We start from the raw sequence: 19,078 nt of genomic DNA, 5'->3' as shown, positions 1-19,078 counted from the left end.
TTAAAAACAACTGATCTGCGAGGAGAAGAAAAGGCAAAAGTCCAGAAAATGCAAGATCCACAAGGATTTGATGAGTTGGTTGTTTACGTTTATCTCAAATACGGAGTGATTCCGTCTTAGCAAGTTGCCAAGACGAACAAAACCTCCATAAAATTGTCACCTGTCAAATTTGTATCATTGAATATTAATTGCTGTATCAATATATTACTTTTTGCGGTTTGTTTGTCAGTGACTGAGGGCACGTATGTGCGTAAAAGCCGAGAGTTTAGCTGCCTTCTGTTGAACAACACCAACAAAATTTGTTCAGTAATTTCTGGGTTATTTACGGGTAGGGTACTTGGTGAAGTGGTGGGGGGGGTGGGGGGGTGGAGGGTCGCGGAGGCTTTTTACAACTAAAAAATGCTCATTTAGTCCAGTGGCGGCCAAATTTAGAATTAAATTTGTCAGAGTAAGCTACAGATTGATAAAAATATTAAATCCCAAAAGACTATCAAATGAAAACGAAAATTAATTACAAAAGGTCAAAAGGAAACCTGGCATTAACCTAGTAAATAATAAAGATGGTAAATTTTAAGCTCGGTAAATTACTAATAAATAGTTTAGATGAATTTTTCAACAATGACACGAGCATGGGACAAAGAAAAATTCTGAGTCCCCGACGGGAATCGAACCCATGGCCTCCCAGATACCGGTTGGGCGCTCTAACCAACTGAGCTACGAGAGACTCGTGGTGAGCTGGACCATTTACTGTTGATCGTCCTGCATACTGCTAAGATCAGCAAACAGCGCTATTCATTTTAATAGGTAAAGGCTTTTAAGGTTTTCTTTATGCTGTATGTGTTTTAAATTGGATCCGAATATTTTATTAAATAACGCAGTTTACTACAATGTATTATTATTTTTTTACACCACCAAAGCTGGAACAAGTATAAGTTTTACGGTAACCACTGGCAACTATAAGAACAGTCTTGTTTGTCGGGAACTCATACATGAACCAGCTAATTAACAATTATCCTGCGAAATCGCGCGGAATATCGCCTGATACTTAGCCGACGAGGCCGTAGGCCGAGTTGGCTAAAATCAGACGATATTCCGCAAGATCGAGCAGGATAACTGTTTTATTGTTCAACAAATTGTCAACGAAACACATTCTGCAGATAGAAAAACTGTAATTATGCAGCGCTTTACAAGGCTTCGGACGAATCTTCGCAACCTACGTTTATCGCAGGATATCTGTTATGTACGGATGACAGATATCAATAACATTTTGACCATATATGGGCAGCGCGCGCACTTGTTGAATAATAAATACGGATACCGGGTAATACAGACAACGAGCGCTTTTCTGTAACCCAAGTGTCACGCTCTTGTACAAAGTTGACCTCGCTTTACGGACACTTTTCGGTCACTGCTTATCTGTGCACCGTAAATTTTCATTTGTAACGATTGTGTGCTAATTGTACCCTGTTAGAAAGTAAAAACTTATATCTACCGGTTAATTTGTTCCAAGATTAGTAATGAAGTCGCATGACGGATCATTATTGACAACTGTTTTTCTTTTGATGTTAGTCCAGTCCCTGAACTCTCTCTTCGCGCGCCTGGGTTCAGCCCCTATAAAGGGCGCGCGGAAGAGAGAGTTTAGGGACTGGACTATTTTGATGTTTGTCCGGCGGGTACAGTCAACTCTCTCTAAAACGGACACCGTTGAGACCGGCTCCAACTGTCCGTCTTAGAGAGGTGTCTCATAGGGAGATTAGTTACAGTAAATTGACTAAAAAACGGCAGGGACGGGACCAACACTAGGTGTCCGTCCTATGGAGGTGTCCGTCTTATGGAGGTGTCCGTCTTATAGAGGTGTCCGTTAAGAGAGAGTTGACTGTACACCTATTAAAGGGCGAGACATTTGACTCGTGGAATGAGCGTAAGGTTTCATCAATGAACTAAAGTTACAAGGGAGGCATTAAAAATTGTTCTCTTGCTTTCAAATCTTATGTTTTAGTCTTTGTATTTATAAAACATGTGTCCGAGAAATTCATTCTCAGAGCCCGCTTAGTATATATATGGAGACCAGGATAATACGGACACTTTGCTGTCCCTTAAGTGTCCCTATTAACCAGCATCCACCGTACAATAATTTAAAAGGCTACTAATAATAATCTCGGACGCGGTTGGACCAATATTAGCCTGGTACTTGGACCAGCATTGGAACTATATTAGCCTGGTACTTGGACCAGCATTGGAACTATATTAGCCTGGTAGTTGGTCCAGGGTCAGATAGGGCGTCTCCCAGCTTGCTTCTGATGCGCCATATAACCACCACAAGGACAACGACAAAAACTGCAAGAACCACAACTACAGCAATCAGGGCATTCTCAGTTGCTGAAAGAAAATGAATCACATTAGAAACAAGTCATGATGAAGAACATCAACAGACGTGACAAGGCCACAACTACTTTGAACGGTTTTCAAAAAAATGGACATCTTAGCAGGCATCAGGTTTACCACTAGGATCGATGCATTTAAAAAACTCTAACGGAAAACCAAAGTGATAAACCAATGACGAGTCTGAAGACCAAATTTAGTTATAGGAAATGGCCATCAAGTTCGGTGAAATGTAAAAATAACCTCTTAAACAGTGATGGAACATTTCAATAACACAGCAAATACAAAAGAAAGTACGGATGACCTAGAGTGACGAAGATTGAAACGGATTGCGATATGGGTTTTTGAAATCTTGTTGGCTGAACAGTTTTGAAAGTTAGTCTCGTTTACTTGAAACTTTAAATTATAACGCCCGGGAGACACATTTGGTTGCGACGAAGCTATGGTTTTGTAATTTAGATCCATGTAATTAATTTCTTTGCAAACATAAAGTTTCATTGCAAGTATTTGAACTCAGCCATGACACAGTCCCTTTAAAATTAATGAACAAGCATAGTGTAGAACAACTAAATGTATGAATACATCGCTATAGACTGCGGTACTCTCTCGTTTTGCTATAAAATCCGTGCAACGAATGCAAAAATAGCGAGCGAGATCGAGCGTGAAGTTCGAGTGGCGGAACGGCGAAGTCGCGAGCCGCGAGTCGTCAGGCGCCCTCGTGGCTTCACCGCTCGCCACCTCCAATCGAACTTCGCGCTCGATCTCGCTCGCTATTTTTGCGTTCGTTGCACGGATTTTAAAGCAAAAGAGAGACCCTGCTCACAGTCTAACATCGCTATGGACAAGTAACAGCGGTATCATTTTGCAGTTTCCTTCAGTCTAAATATAAAATGAATTTGGTATTCCAAAATGATTTGAGTGTTATGGAGCTACAACTCCCCAAATAGCAAATTTTTCAAATTTTTCCTCACAATATCGATACTAAATCAAGAGAAGAGGTTATGCGAACTAATAAAATGGTCACCAGAGGGAAATTGATTTGCACTTTTGATAAATTCTCCCAACAATGCTCAAAAAAATGGATGAAGATCAGTCAGGAGAATTTGTATGTGGATATTGGGGCTTAAAGGGACTATGTCACGGGGATTTCAAAAATTTTTGGTCTTAACTATTCTGAAATTAGTTGAAGGCAACCTAACCCATAAAAAAAAACAATATCTTTGAACATCAAAAGGAAGATATAACCTTAACTTGTGGACAGAAATCAAGTTACGGCTATAAATATCGAGTTTTTGAAGACGCGCGGAAACAATTTGAAAACGTTTGCCTAACGTTTTTAAATTGCAATCCGTTTCCATCCACGCCATCCGCAGCCAATAATGCTAGCCAACAGTTTCAGTGCTCTAATATAGCAATTTTTAATAAAAATGGACTGTTCAAAAATCTGGTAAAATGAATCCGTGACGTAGTCCCTTTAAAGGGTTAAGCGGCCAAGCGGCCACTTACTATTTTCCCAAAAGGTAAAGCCTGCTGTTGAGCCAAGTGGCTCATCAGGCCTGAGCTTAACCCTGTTTCTGTAACATTAAGCGGCAAGTAGTATTTCTACTCCCCCCTGGATGGGATGCTAGTCCATCGCCGGGTTCCCCCCCCCCCCTCAAGCAGTAAATTCACAGGTATTCATTTATACACCTGGGTAGTGAGAGGCACTATGGGAGTCAAGTGTCTTGCCTAAGAACACAATGCAATGCCATGGCCAGGTCCCAAACCCGGATTGCTCGATCCGGAGTCCGTCACACTAACGTTAGGCCACCACGCCTCCCACAAAGGTGGCCACTTAAAGGGGCTATGTCACGCAATTTTAGGCAATTTCGGCACTGACCAACAACTGGTCATAGAATTATCGAGAATTAACTGAAATATCACAATAACGGCCTTAAACTGTAGAAGAACTCAAAAGAAACACAGAAAGGCCAAAAAGGGGCATGGATGGGCAAAATTCGCGAAGATTAAAAAAAAGATCAGACCGACTTTTTTCAAGTTTATCTCAGTTTGTATGAAAGTGTCATTTACAACGCTAGAAAATCATCCTTGTTTGTTATGTGACCGTGAGTTTGCCAATAAAAGACTTTTCCTCTGCCAATTTGAAGTTTAGAGCTATTAATTAAAGAAAATAAAATTACCTACAATAACGTGGTATAGCCCCTTAAGGGGTTTGACTACAGTGTCACCAGCCTAAACACATCCTTACCTTTACTAGCGACAGCTTGTTTGTGTGCTGTTGGACCAATAGTAACTGGTGCTGGTTTTGTTGTAATTGGGTTAACAGGTGCCTTGGTTGGTTGCGGTTCTGTCAAGGACGGAACAAATGAATTCCAAAATGCCATCTTTTCAGGAAGCATGTTCTTCTGGATGGAAGATTTTGGACTCAATGAGATATACTTTTTATCTTCGAGGGTATACGCTGGCCATTTAGCTGCATCTTCTGTTGGTTTTCTGTATAAGATAATGAAGCTCTATCAAAATTTTATTTACATGTTACTAGATAATAATCACGCTACAGTGCACATATGGTTGACGGAATTTGTAGATGTGTTTAAGTGGACGGAAAATCTCTGTTCCATTCAAATGCCTGGCATATGCCTGACCTCTCCAACCCCCACCCCCACCCCCACTACAACTGCCCCCCCCCCCCACACACACAATTCCTGCATTATTCTCAAACTTATTTTGCATTCTTGCGTTAATATTCACTACATATATTTGAGTTGGGGGGGGGGGGGGAGAAATACATTCAAGTTACATGTAGAAATAAAATGTAAATTGTTATTGGTAAATGGAAGGACTAGATCTGTGATTTATGCCTGCAGATACTACAGCTGTGAATAGCCAGAAGGTAAATGTATGTGGTTAGACATAAAGGTGCAACCCAGCTAAGAATCAAAGCATTCAGCTAATTCGAGAAAGGTTGTCGGAAAAAAGCACAAAAGTGCACGCGACAAGACCAAAAGGTAGTATGGGTAGAAGTAGAGAGCTACTGCACGTGCTGAATTATAATGAGATAGCGACATGATAAACGCGAATTTGCACGTTTTCTTTCTCTTCAGACATGTGGAAACAAGGTTCTTTTAGCCCACTGAATTTTAGAAGAATTTTTAAAACTCAAAGACATGGGATAGTAAAAGTAAAGATTCCAAAAAAGGCCTCCTGAGAGGAAAAAACAAAATTTTAACGTGCAAAAATACAAACTTGTAAGTTTCCCGTAGGTCAATATGCAAAATTTAAGTGAATACCCAGACCACCTTTCGGTCTTGTCGCGTGCACTTGAATGCTTTTTTTTCGACAACCTATCTCGAATTAGCTGTATACCTTATAACATAAAAGTTTGCGACACATAATTTTTGTGATTTTGAGATGTTCATATTTCTCGACACTTGGAGGGACTATCTCGCGAGGATTTCTAGTCTAAGATTTTTGGTCTAAATTGTTCTAAAGTTAGTAGTAGGCAACTTAACCCACAAAAAAAATTATCTTGGAACATCTAAAGGAATATGTAACCTTAATTTGCGGATAGAAATCAAGCTGTGGCTATAAAGAAGACAAAGACACGTGGAAATAATTTGAAAATGTTTGCCAAACGTTTTCAAATTTCAATACATTTCCATCCGAACCATCCGCAGCCAAAGATGCTCGTTTACAGTTTCAGTGCTTTAATATAACAATTTTTAAGAAAATTGGACTATTATTTTTAGGTTTCCTGCGACACAAATATAAATTTTGGCGGTTCAAAAATCAGTTAAAATCTGTGAAATCAGTATTCCCTTTAAATTTGATAATTTTGCAAAAATTTTGTATTTTGTGGACATAAAACTCACTAAAAAGGGTAAAAATGATATATACAAGGTTAGAAGGATAAAAACAACTTTAATAAACAGCATGCAGTGCATGCAGAAGCGATGACGTTTCACAAAGGGTCTAACATGATTTTGAGGAAATTTGTCAAAATTAAAGTAGCTGACATAGTTAGGATCTGATGGAATTTTACGTTTTTGAGCACGAGACAACTTACATTGGCCATTTTTCACATATTTTTTTATTTTTTCCAGTTTTTTGAAACAAAGTCATATGATTTGTTTATTTTCACATCATTCTGGCTTGACTTTGCATCAATTTTCGTTATTTTCTGACTTTCTAAGAAAATGGTGAAATCCAAGATGGCAGATCCTTGAAGATAACGGCTGACGCCATATGATGTCATCTGACGTCACAGCCAACCAAAATTATGTCATCTTGTAGAATAAGCTATGGTGCAAAATAATTTTGCTGTGCCTTAATAGAACAAAAACCCAAGAGGGGGTTCCATCCCCATCCCCCCACCCCCACCCCTTGTATGGCAGTGGGGGTATGAATTTGCTTGTACATCCAAGGGTTAAAAGCTAAAAAAGTAAATTATGACACATGTTGTATTTAGCAGAACAAACTTACCCATTCTTGGCAAAGTCACTCCACAAAGAAATAACCTGCTTTGAGAAAGTTATTTCCACGCCTTGATCACTAGCATTCTTCTTTTTATCGTACTTCAGAAAAGGTTCACCAAACACGTAAGCAAGGTCACCACCATGAACAACGCCAGCCCAAGATGGAAAATGAGGAGAGACAAAATGATCAAAGCTGTAAAAGTAAGTCTCTATTTTGTTTTTGACAAACACCTCAGCAGAGCGCATGGCAGGAGCCTTGAACCATGAATCGGATATAACGTCTATATACTTTTGACGGAGGATTATTGGGTTTGTCTTGTTTGTCCAGTCTGTGTATTCAAAGATTATTGCATCTATGACTTTCTGTGTTTGATTGTAAACCCAGATCCGTCCACTTTTCACAAGACTGTCAAATGTTGTTTTGTTGATTCCTTTGCCGATGTCTGGTATTCCTTGTGATATACCTAGAAAACAATAACATACCGTAGATTTAGCCACGCCTAAAAGCAGAGTTCCCGGTTATCAACTTTGCCGTTTATTTAATGTGAATTAAATTTTTAACCATTGACAGAAATCAAAGAGCTCTTCTAGTTACGACTGAATTTTTTTTCACTAAGTTTTAAGTTTTTTTAGTTTTCATTCCTTGAAAATATATGAGCAGCAGGTGATTCAAACATTTCTTTGATGCACATGATAACAAATAATACGTCGGAATGTCTATTACATTGATATAAGATATATTCGCCTCACATGACTTAGCATGTCTGGTTAGCACACTCGTGTAGGTATCAGGATAGAGATTGAGATGTTGTGAGTTCAAATCCCAGAGGGGTCAGTTTTTTTTTTCTTTTTTTTTTCTTTCTTTTATTAACCCGTAGCACTAAAATGGTTTGTTTATTATATCGCTCCATAGGTATGCATTGCAGAATAAAAGCATTTACATGTAAGCCGTTAAGTAATAACACTGTAAATAAATATATCAGAACATATAGACTGATTCAGGTACTAATGTACTTGTTCTGTTACATCTGAAAAGCTTTTCATTTTCTTGCCAACAAGCAGCCATGCACTCGATTTTAGCCAATGCTCTGGTTTCTAGATGTATATCCATCGTTGATGAAGCTTATGTGAAACCCGAATTTAGTTTTCGAATGCTCCTTCATGTAGGGCGCTAGCTTGAAAGATAGACACGAAAGTCATTGATCGATTAATGGCTCTCAATGTCCACTTTTTTGGCGGTCGACTACTTAATTCTACACATAATTGTTTGTTTGCTTCTTGTTTTTCTTGTAAACCCATTTAAATTTAAAAGGCCGCCTTTATACGGCCGGTTTTATACGACCACCTTGCTACACTCTTTCTACTAGTATATCTGCTGGTCAGCGGAGCTGCTATGAAAAGTTTACAGATGATGGACCGACTGACTGACCGACCAACAAGTGCCATTGGGCTAACCACTAAACTTCCTGAATTAAAAATTCAGTCGTAAAAAGTAGGACTTGGGCCCACAAACCAATGGAAAACCAATTGAAAATATTGGTTTCCTGCTCCGGATACATAGTTAAAAGGATTTAAAATGTTTTCAAACTCGGAAAAAACTTAATTTTTTACTGGTTTCCAGTAAACGGGACGTTTCACCAACGTACTCCTTGTTGCAACGTCCCGTTTACTGGAAACCAGAATGAAAGAACATCAGTCGAGGAACTCGTCAACCATTCATGAACATTGTCGACTGGAGGGCCACTCGGTAGACACAAGCAAGACAAAAGTGTTAGCCACCGAAATCAACACCTTTAAACGCCGGGTAAAAGAGGCCATTGAGATAAAACTCAGAAAACCTTTGTTAAATAGAGACAATGGTTTTGAATTAGCTCCAATTTATGACAGAATTTTAACTCCCCCGAGGCAGTGAAATGTCTTCTTAACATTCATCTTAAAAAACACCACCTCAGTGACTGATGAAGTCTGGATGATATCAAACGAAATATTTCACGCTTTTTAAATTTTATTTGCGTTTCGAGTTTGAAAACATTTTAAATCCCTGGTCAGCAGTCAACTTCAAAATAACACATGATGTTTATGAGCTCTAAACATGAGTCCACAACATGGGACATGTGACACTGGTCAGCAGATACCTTGTTTTGACAGCTACAGGTCAGTTGACCATAACATGAATGTCCAATATCAAAGATGCAAGCTGACATTAACCCTTTTATGGAGTATGGCCCATACCTGCCAACCCCCAGAGTGCAAAAATCTAGAAACCATTGCATTGTAAGAATGTCATTTATTACAATATCTCAATACTCTCCGAAAATCAGACCTGGAGATTTAAAGAAAAACTTGGAGACTCCCGGGAAAACGGAAAGAGTTGGCAGGTATGACATGGCCGCCAAGTTGCACGATGTACATTGTCATGCTAACCCCCGGGTGGGGATACTCCCATAAATTTCGGATAGGGGTGTGCCGCCAAGGTTCTTAAACCCTGACCCTATTTAAGGATAAAGAAAGCAAAAAATGACACCCTATTCAAGGGGAGGAGAAGCGTTCCGTGACGACCCAAATTACGGCTAACCGCGCACGGCAAGACACAAATCTTTATAAAATCGCTTTAATACCTGAACAGAAAATTCAGTTTTAAGATACCTTTTTTTTCGTTTAGCTGGGCGTTTACTTTAGCTAATAGAATTTAGGTACCCTATCTAAGGATCACACCGGGAACACATTGCCAAAAGGAGCAAAAATGATACCCTATTTAAGGACCGAGAACCTCAAAAACCACATACCTATATAGGCCACATATGGGAGTACCCCCCCCCCCCCCCGGTGCTAACCCCACAATCCATGCCATTAACCCTGACAACCATGAAAAATCAAATGCATGTTCTGTTTTTCTATGCATGCATGACTCTCCTACATGTACATGTACAGTCGACTCCCGATAACTCAACCCTCCAGGAAAAATTGAAATGGGTTCGAGTTATCAGGAGTTCAAGTTATTGGAAGTTACAAGAACAAATGACCGGAAATGAGGAAATAACAGTGTTTAGTGTTTTTCTATTCATATAGTGTACTTTTTAATCAAATTTAGTAGCCAAATGCAGTAACCGTACCTAGCTTTCATGTAAACTTAATTTTTTCTTTAATCAGTTGTTTCACTTATTTTATTTATTACCGTAGTGTCTTAGGAAATTTTTACATTTTATTAGTTTTTTAACTAACCTCTTTTTTAATGAAAGTGCATTGATTTTTTTAATATGCCCAAAAAACTTTATATTTTTATAATTAATATTAGTAGTATTATTATTAAATTTAATTACAGTATGGAGAAGTCGAGTGAAAATGGAACATAAATGTATGTATGAATGTATGACATGTATGAATCATAATGTAACGTAATGTGAAACAACAAAGCAAAGAAGCAGGAGAAGTCCAGGTACTGCAAACTTTGCAGGTTTTAAAGAGAGCAACATCGGGCTACTGCTACAGAGTTTGTGTGATTTACTTTCAGTTTGTCCTGACGCATATCAACTAATAATTATTTTACTATCGATTATCCTTGAAAGTTTTTTAAGGTTGGATTTGAAAAATCGTTATCAACCTTCACCAACAAACTAAATGTCTGTAGCACATGGCATGGCACAGTTCATGTTTGGAGGGGCATTTTGGGGGCGGTTCCGACTCGTATACGTTTTAATTTAAAAAAAAACTCAACTAGTTTTTACTCAGTACATTGTTTGTTTCAATTATATAGCTAATGTCTCGTACTGACAGACATGGTTCGAGTTATCGAGGGTAAAATTATATAGAAATTGACCAGAAGGAAAACGAAAATTGGTTTGAGTTAGTGGGAGATTAATTCGAGTTATCGAGGGGTCTGAGTTACCGAGGGTAGAATTACAGTAATGGTATATTGAAAATCCAGGGGAAATCGATTTTGGTTGAATTAGTGAGGGTTCAAGTTATCAGGAGTCGACTGTATTTCTATGGTCACGCGGCTTTGCTCTGCAGCCCTTTATGCCACTGGAGAGCTTCACTTATATTTTGAGGAACCGGACATCCCATCTAGCAGGGTATAAATGCTTAAAGGAGAAATTCACTCCAGAATGGCCATTTATTTTCTTTATGCCAATAAAAAGTTTACACAAAGGTATGTTATTCACCAAAATTTCCAATGTGCGCTATAATCCTACGAAATTAATTTTCCCAAAACTCGACAACTGAACGCTGCCATTGGAGCTGGTAATGTATGCGTGACGTCCAAGAGCTCAGCCTGAAGTCTGGGGGAAAAATTTAAATACTCGAAACTCCTTGTTTCTTCGTGTTGGCTTTTGTTTGTCAAAATGGCTGTTTGTGCATCTTCATTTTGCTCAAACAGATCGAGCTCCAAGAAATACAAAAAACAAGGAGTTTCAACTATTAAAATTTTCCCGCCAAACTTCAGGCTTAGCTCTTTGACGTCACGCATACATTACCAGCTCCAAGATGGCGGCGTTCAGTTGTCGAGTTTTGGGAAAGATTTTGTAAGGTTATAACGAACGAACGTTGGAGGCTGAAATTTTGGTGAATAACATATCTTTGTGTAAACTTTTTATTAGCATAAAGAAAATAAATGGCCATCCTGGAGTGAACTTCTCCTTTAACATCTTGATCACCATAATTATAAAGGAAATCATCTCAGCATTTAAACAAAACTTTTCCTAATTTAACTAGTTCTATGAGAAACACTACATGTATGGAGATCAGTCATACCATATTTATTCGATTAAGCGCCCTGGGTGATTATTAAATTTTTGGATCTTGAGAGTGGGCGCTAATTCGAGGTGGGCACTTATTTGAGGCTGGGCGCTTATTGAATTTTCACTATTTTCAGCAAATGGTCAGTTTATTTTTGTAACAAAACAATAAATAATAACAAAACGTGAAGATGTACTATAGCAGAATTTAAACTGTTCATTGAAAGTTTCTGTAAAATACTAAGAAAAGTCTGTCATGGGGGAAGTCTCTTAGTAGTACTTAGTCAATTTTAATATTCAATACTCCTCTTGTGCACCTCAGTTTTTTTGTGGGGTGGGGGGTGGGCACGTATTCGAGGCTGGGTGCTTATTAACCTGCGATCAGGCGTTCTTTTTTTCTTTTTACGAAAGCGAGAGGGAAAAAAGAACGCCTGATACATTTATTTAACCGGCCGCCGGCCGCCCCCTAATTTAAATAAACTAATGTGTCGTCGAACTGTCAAACCACTCTTTGTAGTTGGCGGCAAATTCGAGACTCGGATTTCCACAAGGCGTGAAAAACGTCTGGAGAAAAATTGTACATATGAACAGCCTGTATTTAAACTTCGCTGTGTTGAGATAAAAATGCTTTTAGTAGCAAGGTGAGATGGCGCTTGCGAACATATATTTAGTCCCTTTATTTCAGCTTACACACACAAAAAAGGAATTCACCGACAAGAGCTGTTTTACGGCAGATAGGATCGGTCGCTTTTGTAAACATTCCAACATCTCTGGAATATTGTTTTCGAAGAACAACAAAAACATCTTCACGGAACCAAAATTATTTCGCATTGTCGCTCACTCTATTTGTTCTGCCTTCAGAGAGTTACACTTGAAATCTGTTAGGGCTTTAGCTAACGTAGAAAAGAACTCGTCCTCGCAGTAAACGTGACTCGTCTTTGCCATTACCAGCTTCTGACCGGAAATCTCGTTGAAATATGACAACCAATCAATCCACACCACTCCATTGAGTATTGTTTCTCGACCAATCAGACAAAAAACCAGAATCTGGTTTTTTTACATGACTTTCGACAAGCAAATGTATCATGCCCTCCTTCCCCCGCAGCAGTAGTAGGGAGGGAGGGTATGATTTCAGGTTAGGTGCTTATTAACTTTCTCTATCTTCAGGGTGGGCGCTTATTCTAGGTGGGCGCTTATTCGAGGTTGGGCGCTTAATCGAATAGTTTTTAATGATATTGTAATAGTTTTTAATGATATTGCCAGGGTTTATTTTTATTAATTACCTTCAATGGGAAGAACAAAAAATGCTCCTTCATTCTTTGTGACACCAACCATTGCTTGTACAGTCTGATTATTAAACTTTCCGTTGACAAGAAGGTTAAAAGGAAAATCTGCAAAGCATGAAATAATGTTGTTAGTAAATGTTATAAACTTTAGAGGATAGGTCAAAACCAGAACTAGTTTCCATTTAGTAAATTTAAAGTATTTATTTTATAGATTTAGCCAAGCCTAAAAGTGGAGCTCCCAATTTACTGACCAACAAATTATAGAAAAAAATATAGCACTTGAGCCTGCGATTCAATGTAAACCATTATTTGGTCAGCGGTAAACTTCAAAAAAAAAATTTTGACCTCGATGAGTTCTACATGTATATGTGAGGCTTCGCCGTCGTGATTTCCGAACAGTGTTTCTTTGGGGTACCGCAGAGGACGTTTTGTAGTGAGACAAGATTGCTTTCCAGGAGAGGGCATAGGCAGTAGTTTTGACCAATTTCAGCGAATATTCCATAAATTGTCCAAGTAATTGGTACAGATCATTGTAAATCGGCAAACTTACGACCTAATTTGATATTCCAGCTAGTTTAAAAGAGCAACGGGTTAACCAATCGCACTCAAATTAGGCCAGACTATAGTTCGAAGACTGTTCTTTCAAGGACTGGGATCTCCAATGAAAGCGAGTTGAGGAAGTTTGATTTTTCGGCTACATTCCAGAGGCGGTACCGGATTTGTCAATGTGGAAGATTCACGCCTTGTGTAAATGTTTGTATTCAGTACACGAGTCGAAAACTTAAACTCCCAGAACTGCTCTCGCGCGCTACAAATCGCCAAGAAAACAGCATAAAAACAAACCTTAACAATGCGAAAATGTTTCTACTTTATTTTATTACAAATGAAAGTCGTAAAAGCAGATTTTAGAAAGCTTAAATATTAACAATAGCAATAATTTTTATTAGTGAAGAAATTTGAATATTCATATGGGCATGCTGTGACCTCACAAAGATTGGATGGTAAGCCTGTGTTATAATAAAGTTAACATCCCCTGACCCTTAACCTAACTTAGAGAAAGCTAACAAAAAGGCATAACAGAATACCAATCATGTTCTTTTCCTATTAACAGTTGGCAAATAGTGAGCAACACAATTACAATTTTTCAAGGGGCAAGCAAAGACTTTCTAGCACTTGCAAAAGAAATTGAGACTCTTAAAACTGGTGTTGCAAAAAAATAAAGACAACTGAAGGCTTGTGAAATCTAAAAATCTGCAAATTATACAATCTTTTTTGCAGGACCATTCATCACCCCTAAAATTTCTAATTTTTAGTAAACTCACCATGTAGAAAGTTATAATCAACAACTGGAAAAATATCATGATTTGTCATAGTGATGTTTTTCTGAGCCTCCAGTATCTCACTAACATTCTTACTCAACAAGCATGCCTTTAATCCTGACATGCTGCAGCCAAGATGGTTTGCAAGAGCTCTATTGAAAGATAAGAGACAAGTTAGTCATAAGCATTATTAAGACATCAGCAAATACTTTTTAAGGTTCATGATAGGTTAACACCAAAGTAATAAAACCAAACAGCTAGGAATTGGAATATGTGTCGTTCCAGAAAATATCCATGTGCCCCTCCCACAGAGGGGTTTTTGGTTTGAATCCCTCACCCCTCCAAAAATTATTCCATGTAAAAAATTGGGCTTTTGAGACCCCTCCCCCCCCCCGACCCCACCTCTTTAGAATTTCTGATGACCTTCCATGGAGCGGGTACAGATATTTAATTTTCTGGAACTGCACAATTGGCAAGGATTATGCACAAGTACAAGAAACAAAGTTTAGTGTTGAAAATACAGTTTTCTTCATCTTGTCTTTCTAAAGACTATGTGTATGTTACAGGGATTTTATTAGAAAACCTTAGCACATACTTTTGCAGCAGATATAATTCCATACAGTTTGTGTAAATGAAGTATAATGGACAAGTGAAACATAATAACACACGGACATGTTAGGGTTCTGCTGCAACCCTCCAAGTGAAGACCATTTTAGTCGCCATGGCGACTAAAAATTTTGGACCTGATGACTAAGGGCCTGTTTACATGGAGGAAGGGGCCCTGGGTAGGTGAGGTAACCCGCCCAACCGTGGTCGGAAATTAGCTTGCGTTTACATGCAATTTTATCACCCCGGGGTCCTGGGGTAGGGCTTTCCACAAGTTGCTCGAGATTTCCAAAAAGTTGCTCAAAAGTTGCTCCAAATCCAAAAGTTGCTTCTGATAATAAAGTGCTCGGTTGCTCCAAAAATCCAGAACGCTGCTTCTAATCATTTCTCTAAATTCTATTTCCCTTTGAGAGTTAGATTTCTAGCAGTATGAAGTAAAAAAAAGTATAAAAACATATAAGGGGAAAATGTAAAAACAAGATTTCAAACTGAGAAATTGGTGCGAATCAATGACGTCATTTTTGCTGAGTGCAGCCGAAAGTTGAAATGTCTTCGATGGTCCTCGGTTCGGCACCGTACTATCTTCGGAAACGTCGTATTGCTTTTGAACAACCCTCGGATATGTTCGGAGATCTTCGGTCTGGAAATGCTCTAAATTCAATGCTCGAGAGGAAAAAGTTGCTCAAGGGGAAAAAGTTGCTCGAATCATGAAAAGTTGCCAAAAAGTTGCTGAGCAACTTGTGGAAGCCCTATCCTGGGGTGACCTCTTCACGAGGTTAGCGCGTAAACAGACAAAATGGCTTTGTAGATTTCTTTCTCACATTCCTTCCAGTGGTTTCATAGATCGGTTACTGAACTTCGGAGCCGAATTCATTTCTGAGAAAATCGAAGCCGTACAATGACATATTTTCGTAAAGAGCAAGCCAGGTCGGCCTCGAAATAAATTCCATTAAAGTTGCATATCGCATTTCGTTTTGTAATATTTTACACAGTCTACGGCCGGATTTCTCTCATCTTGTGCTTTCGACTGATTAGTTGATTATGCATAGTATTAGAAGTCGAAGCAGTTGTCGAAGTCATTGTTGTTTATAGTCGAAGCGTAAAACCCGCTCGGGCCTACGCTTGATGCTTGACATACATTGTTGACATGCTTCAGTTTCACTTTTAATTCTTCAAGCATCTTTCGCACTGTCGTTCCACATCGGGCGTGATGAAGCTATAGGAAAAGCTCGCTGGGTTTGTAGCTGTCGCTGAAGCCGTAGGCAGCCATATCTTGTGTGGTTTGCATTTGGCGCACTTTCAAATTAAACATGAGTCGACCCCGGGTAGGCGGGTTACCCCACCTTGAAACGTTTACATGGCAAAACACGACCCCGGCTGGGAGGGTTACCCTACCCAGCAGACCGGGTAACCCGCCTAGGCGGGTTACTCCACCTATCATGTAAATGCGATCGAGAAAAAATGAGAGTTTATATGGACAAGGGGGTTACCCCACCTACGCGGGTTACCTCACCTACCCGGAGTCCCCCACCTTCATGTAAACAGGCCCTAAACTGGAACAACAATTGCCAGCCTGGCACTAAAATTGAGAAGATGGATTGAAAGCTTGAACTTAATTAAGCCGCTAAGATTTTTCACTGGCGACAAAACTTGAGCAGTCAGTGGCCAAAACTAATGCCCGCGTGCACTAACGAAAAAAATGTATTGTTGCTTACCTTGCAGACTCGATGGCTGTTTTGTTGTCCATGCCAGCAAATGTAGCTGCTGCTGTTCCACTTTGAAGAATGACTTTGCTGTAAAGCCCATCGCTCAGTGGAGACAACATGTGAAGACCAACACTTGATCCACCTGCAGACTCACCAAAGATCGTCACTTGCGTTGGATCCCCTCCAAACCTATTGATTAGCAATTTGCAATATAATATTAGTTTCTGGTGGCTTTTGGCAAAAGAGGACTCAAGTCAAAATGGTTGCTGTGAACTGTAGGGATTCACATTCGCACTCATGCATTTCAGTGAATTTCTCACCATTTATTTTGACTGTCTACCAATGCAACTCCAGTTTGTATAGTTCATGTTAGTATGTAAGCATAAATTGTTATAAAGACACCCTGATTGTAACACTAAAATAGCTGGAGTGGTAAAACAGCAAGTCTGCCATTTTGTTTGACTTTTACTATTTACTTTAATTTACTATTTAATAACCCAAGATTAACGATTTAACCCACCTAGCTAGGTGTATTAAATTTAACCTGCTATTCCCCCAAGGTTAGCGTAAACTTACCTTGAACAACAGAACTAACCTGTGGATAAAATCTTACCGGACGTTAAGTCAATTTAACCCCAGATTAGGATTGAACCCTCTTTCAACAACCCAGGGCCCAGGTGTCTTCATGTATGCAGTCGTGATGTTTGTATAATGAAATTTATACTGCTACATTCATGAGAGAGTCATGGCGCTGTTGACTGCACTTCAATATTTCTTTGTTTCAACCAGCCAATCAAAACGTTTGAATCAATTCAAAATTCATATGTCCCCAAAGCCTTTCATTTCTAGTGCCAAGGCCCCACTTGCTAAGAGAAGCGAAAAGGGTTATGGGGATGAGAATGATAAGGTATTCATAACAGCCTATGAATTCTTACTAGTGACAGATCGAGCTGAACATACATCGAACGCTGTCTTAGTATGAGTTACTGAGTCTTGGAAAAATTGTAGTAAGCCCCCTTAAAAGTCGTACCCAGCCCCACTCCTCAGCAGGGGCTACGATCATTATTATTTCATGTGACTTCCTCCGACTTCCTCCTGATAGCACATGTTTTTGATTACAGAATTACTACGATTTTAATATTTGCAGAGTTCTTTTTTTTTAACTAAAGTTTGTATACAGTAATAAAAAACACCTTACCCCTCTATGTTATCGTGTACCCAGTGCAAGGCCTTCACTTGATCCAAAAGCCCAAAATTTCCGGGGATCTCTTTTGTTCCCGTGGATAAAAACCCTAGCACACCAAGGCGGTAATTAAAAGTAACGACCATGACTTCCCCCTCGGTTGCAAGATAAGCGCCGTTATAGATTCCAGCTGCAGATCCACCGACACTATATCCACCGCCGTAAATCCAGACCATGACAGGCAAAAGAGCATTTGGATTCGCTTTGTCTTGTGGAACAAAGACATTGATCGTGAGGCACTGCTCAGCTGTGTCTTTTGTGGAGTTCACGATCACGCTTGGGTTTTGCGGGCACGACTTGCCGAAAGAAGTTGCGTTCAGAGTATTATTCCACGGCGTCGGCGATTCAGGAGCTTCAAATCTCTTTACGTGGCCAAACGGTATGCCAAGATAGTGGACGAGGGTCTTGTTTGTGTTCAAAACGACGGCTTCCCCGCGCACTAAGCCATAAGTTGTATTGACGATTGGCAAAACTAACGCAGATAGTGCTGAAGTACAAGCTAAGGAAAAGATAATGAGAAATCCAAGAGACATCACGACGGAATTGGCCATAGCTTTTCCCGTCCAAATGGAGAAATTCTATGGTTGTCTTTTTCGATGGGTCCAAGGCTCGAAGCAGCGTCGCGAGATTCGGCGCGGGAGAATGGGCTGATCAAAGCGGAAGTTGCGGGTCACTGATCCGCGCAAAAAAATATGAATACCGAAAAAATAACTAAAAAAATAAGCTTGATCTGCGAAAAAAGAATAGGAAAACTTCCAGAAAATGCAAGTTGCTCAAGGATGCGATGAACTGTTTACGTTTATCTCTCAAATACGGTGTAATTTTAGTCTTAGCAAGTTGCTAAGAGTAAGAAAACCTCCATATATTTGCACATGTCATGCATCAATTTTTCAAGTTCATGGAGGTATCAATATTTTAAATTACTTTTTGTGGTTTGTTTGTCAGTGACTGAGTGCACGTATGTGCGCGTTTTAAATGAAATCGGGTTAAGCTGAAACGAAGCCGAAGTTATCCGCTGCAACCACTGAAAACTATGCTCTCACAAGAGAACGACGCGCGTCCCTTTGGGGGGGCGGGGGGAGGGGGCTGAGGTGTGGCCGTGGGGCATCTATCTCCCCATCAAATGCATGTCCGACCGTAACCTCATACCTCATACTGTAAAATTGCGATTATAAGCACCCCCCTCCCCCACCCCAGGTTTAAGCCCCCGCTTTCAGGATGGCAGTACTGAACAGGGCTACTTATTGATTCATTATGATTTTTTAACTTAAAAAGGTATTTCGATCAACACTGCCGTGGCTCCTTTCGAAACTTTTTATTCCGCT

General features: G+C 39.5%; 1 protein-coding gene across 1 annotated transcript; it reads right to left on the bottom strand.

Annotated features, from left to right (window-relative positions):
* Nucleotides 1–549: 549 nt before the first annotated feature.
* Nucleotides 550–18,562, bottom strand: LOC144666812 (acetylcholinesterase-like). Its single transcript, XM_078528216.1, has 7 exons — nucleotides 17,709–18,562; nucleotides 16,520–16,699; nucleotides 14,202–14,350; nucleotides 12,877–12,984; nucleotides 6,865–7,321; nucleotides 4,631–4,875; nucleotides 550–2,379 (listed from the first exon to the last, which is right to left on the bottom strand). The coding sequence occupies exons 1-7, from the start codon at nucleotides 18,302–18,304 to the stop codon at nucleotides 2,243–2,245; spliced, it is 1,872 nt and encodes a 623-aa protein (XP_078384342.1). The 5' UTR covers nucleotides 18,305–18,562; the 3' UTR covers nucleotides 550–2,242.
* Nucleotides 18,563–19,078: the final 516 nt, after the last annotated feature.

This window comes from Oculina patagonica, chromosome 9 (assembly GCF_052425735.1).
Source record: "Oculina patagonica isolate OP01 chromosome 9, crgOcupat, whole genome shotgun sequence".
NCBI lineage: Eukaryota > Metazoa > Cnidaria > Anthozoa > Scleractinia > Oculinidae > Oculina > Oculina patagonica.
This window is presented reverse-complemented; position numbering and strand designations above follow the sequence as displayed.

Coding starts and splice junctions, on each gene's coding strand:
- LOC144666812 (XM_078528216.1), bottom strand. CDS start 18,304: ATGGCCAATTCCGTCGTGATGTCTCTTGGATTTCTCATTATCTTTTCC. Junction 14,351..16,519: donor ACAGCCATCGAGTCTGCAAG/GTAAGCAACAAT, acceptor ATCTTTCAATAG/AGCTCTTGCAAACCATCTTG. Junction 4,876..6,864: donor AGTGACTTTGCCAAGAATGG/GTAAGTTTGTTC, acceptor TATCTTATACAG/AAAACCAACAGAAGATGCAG.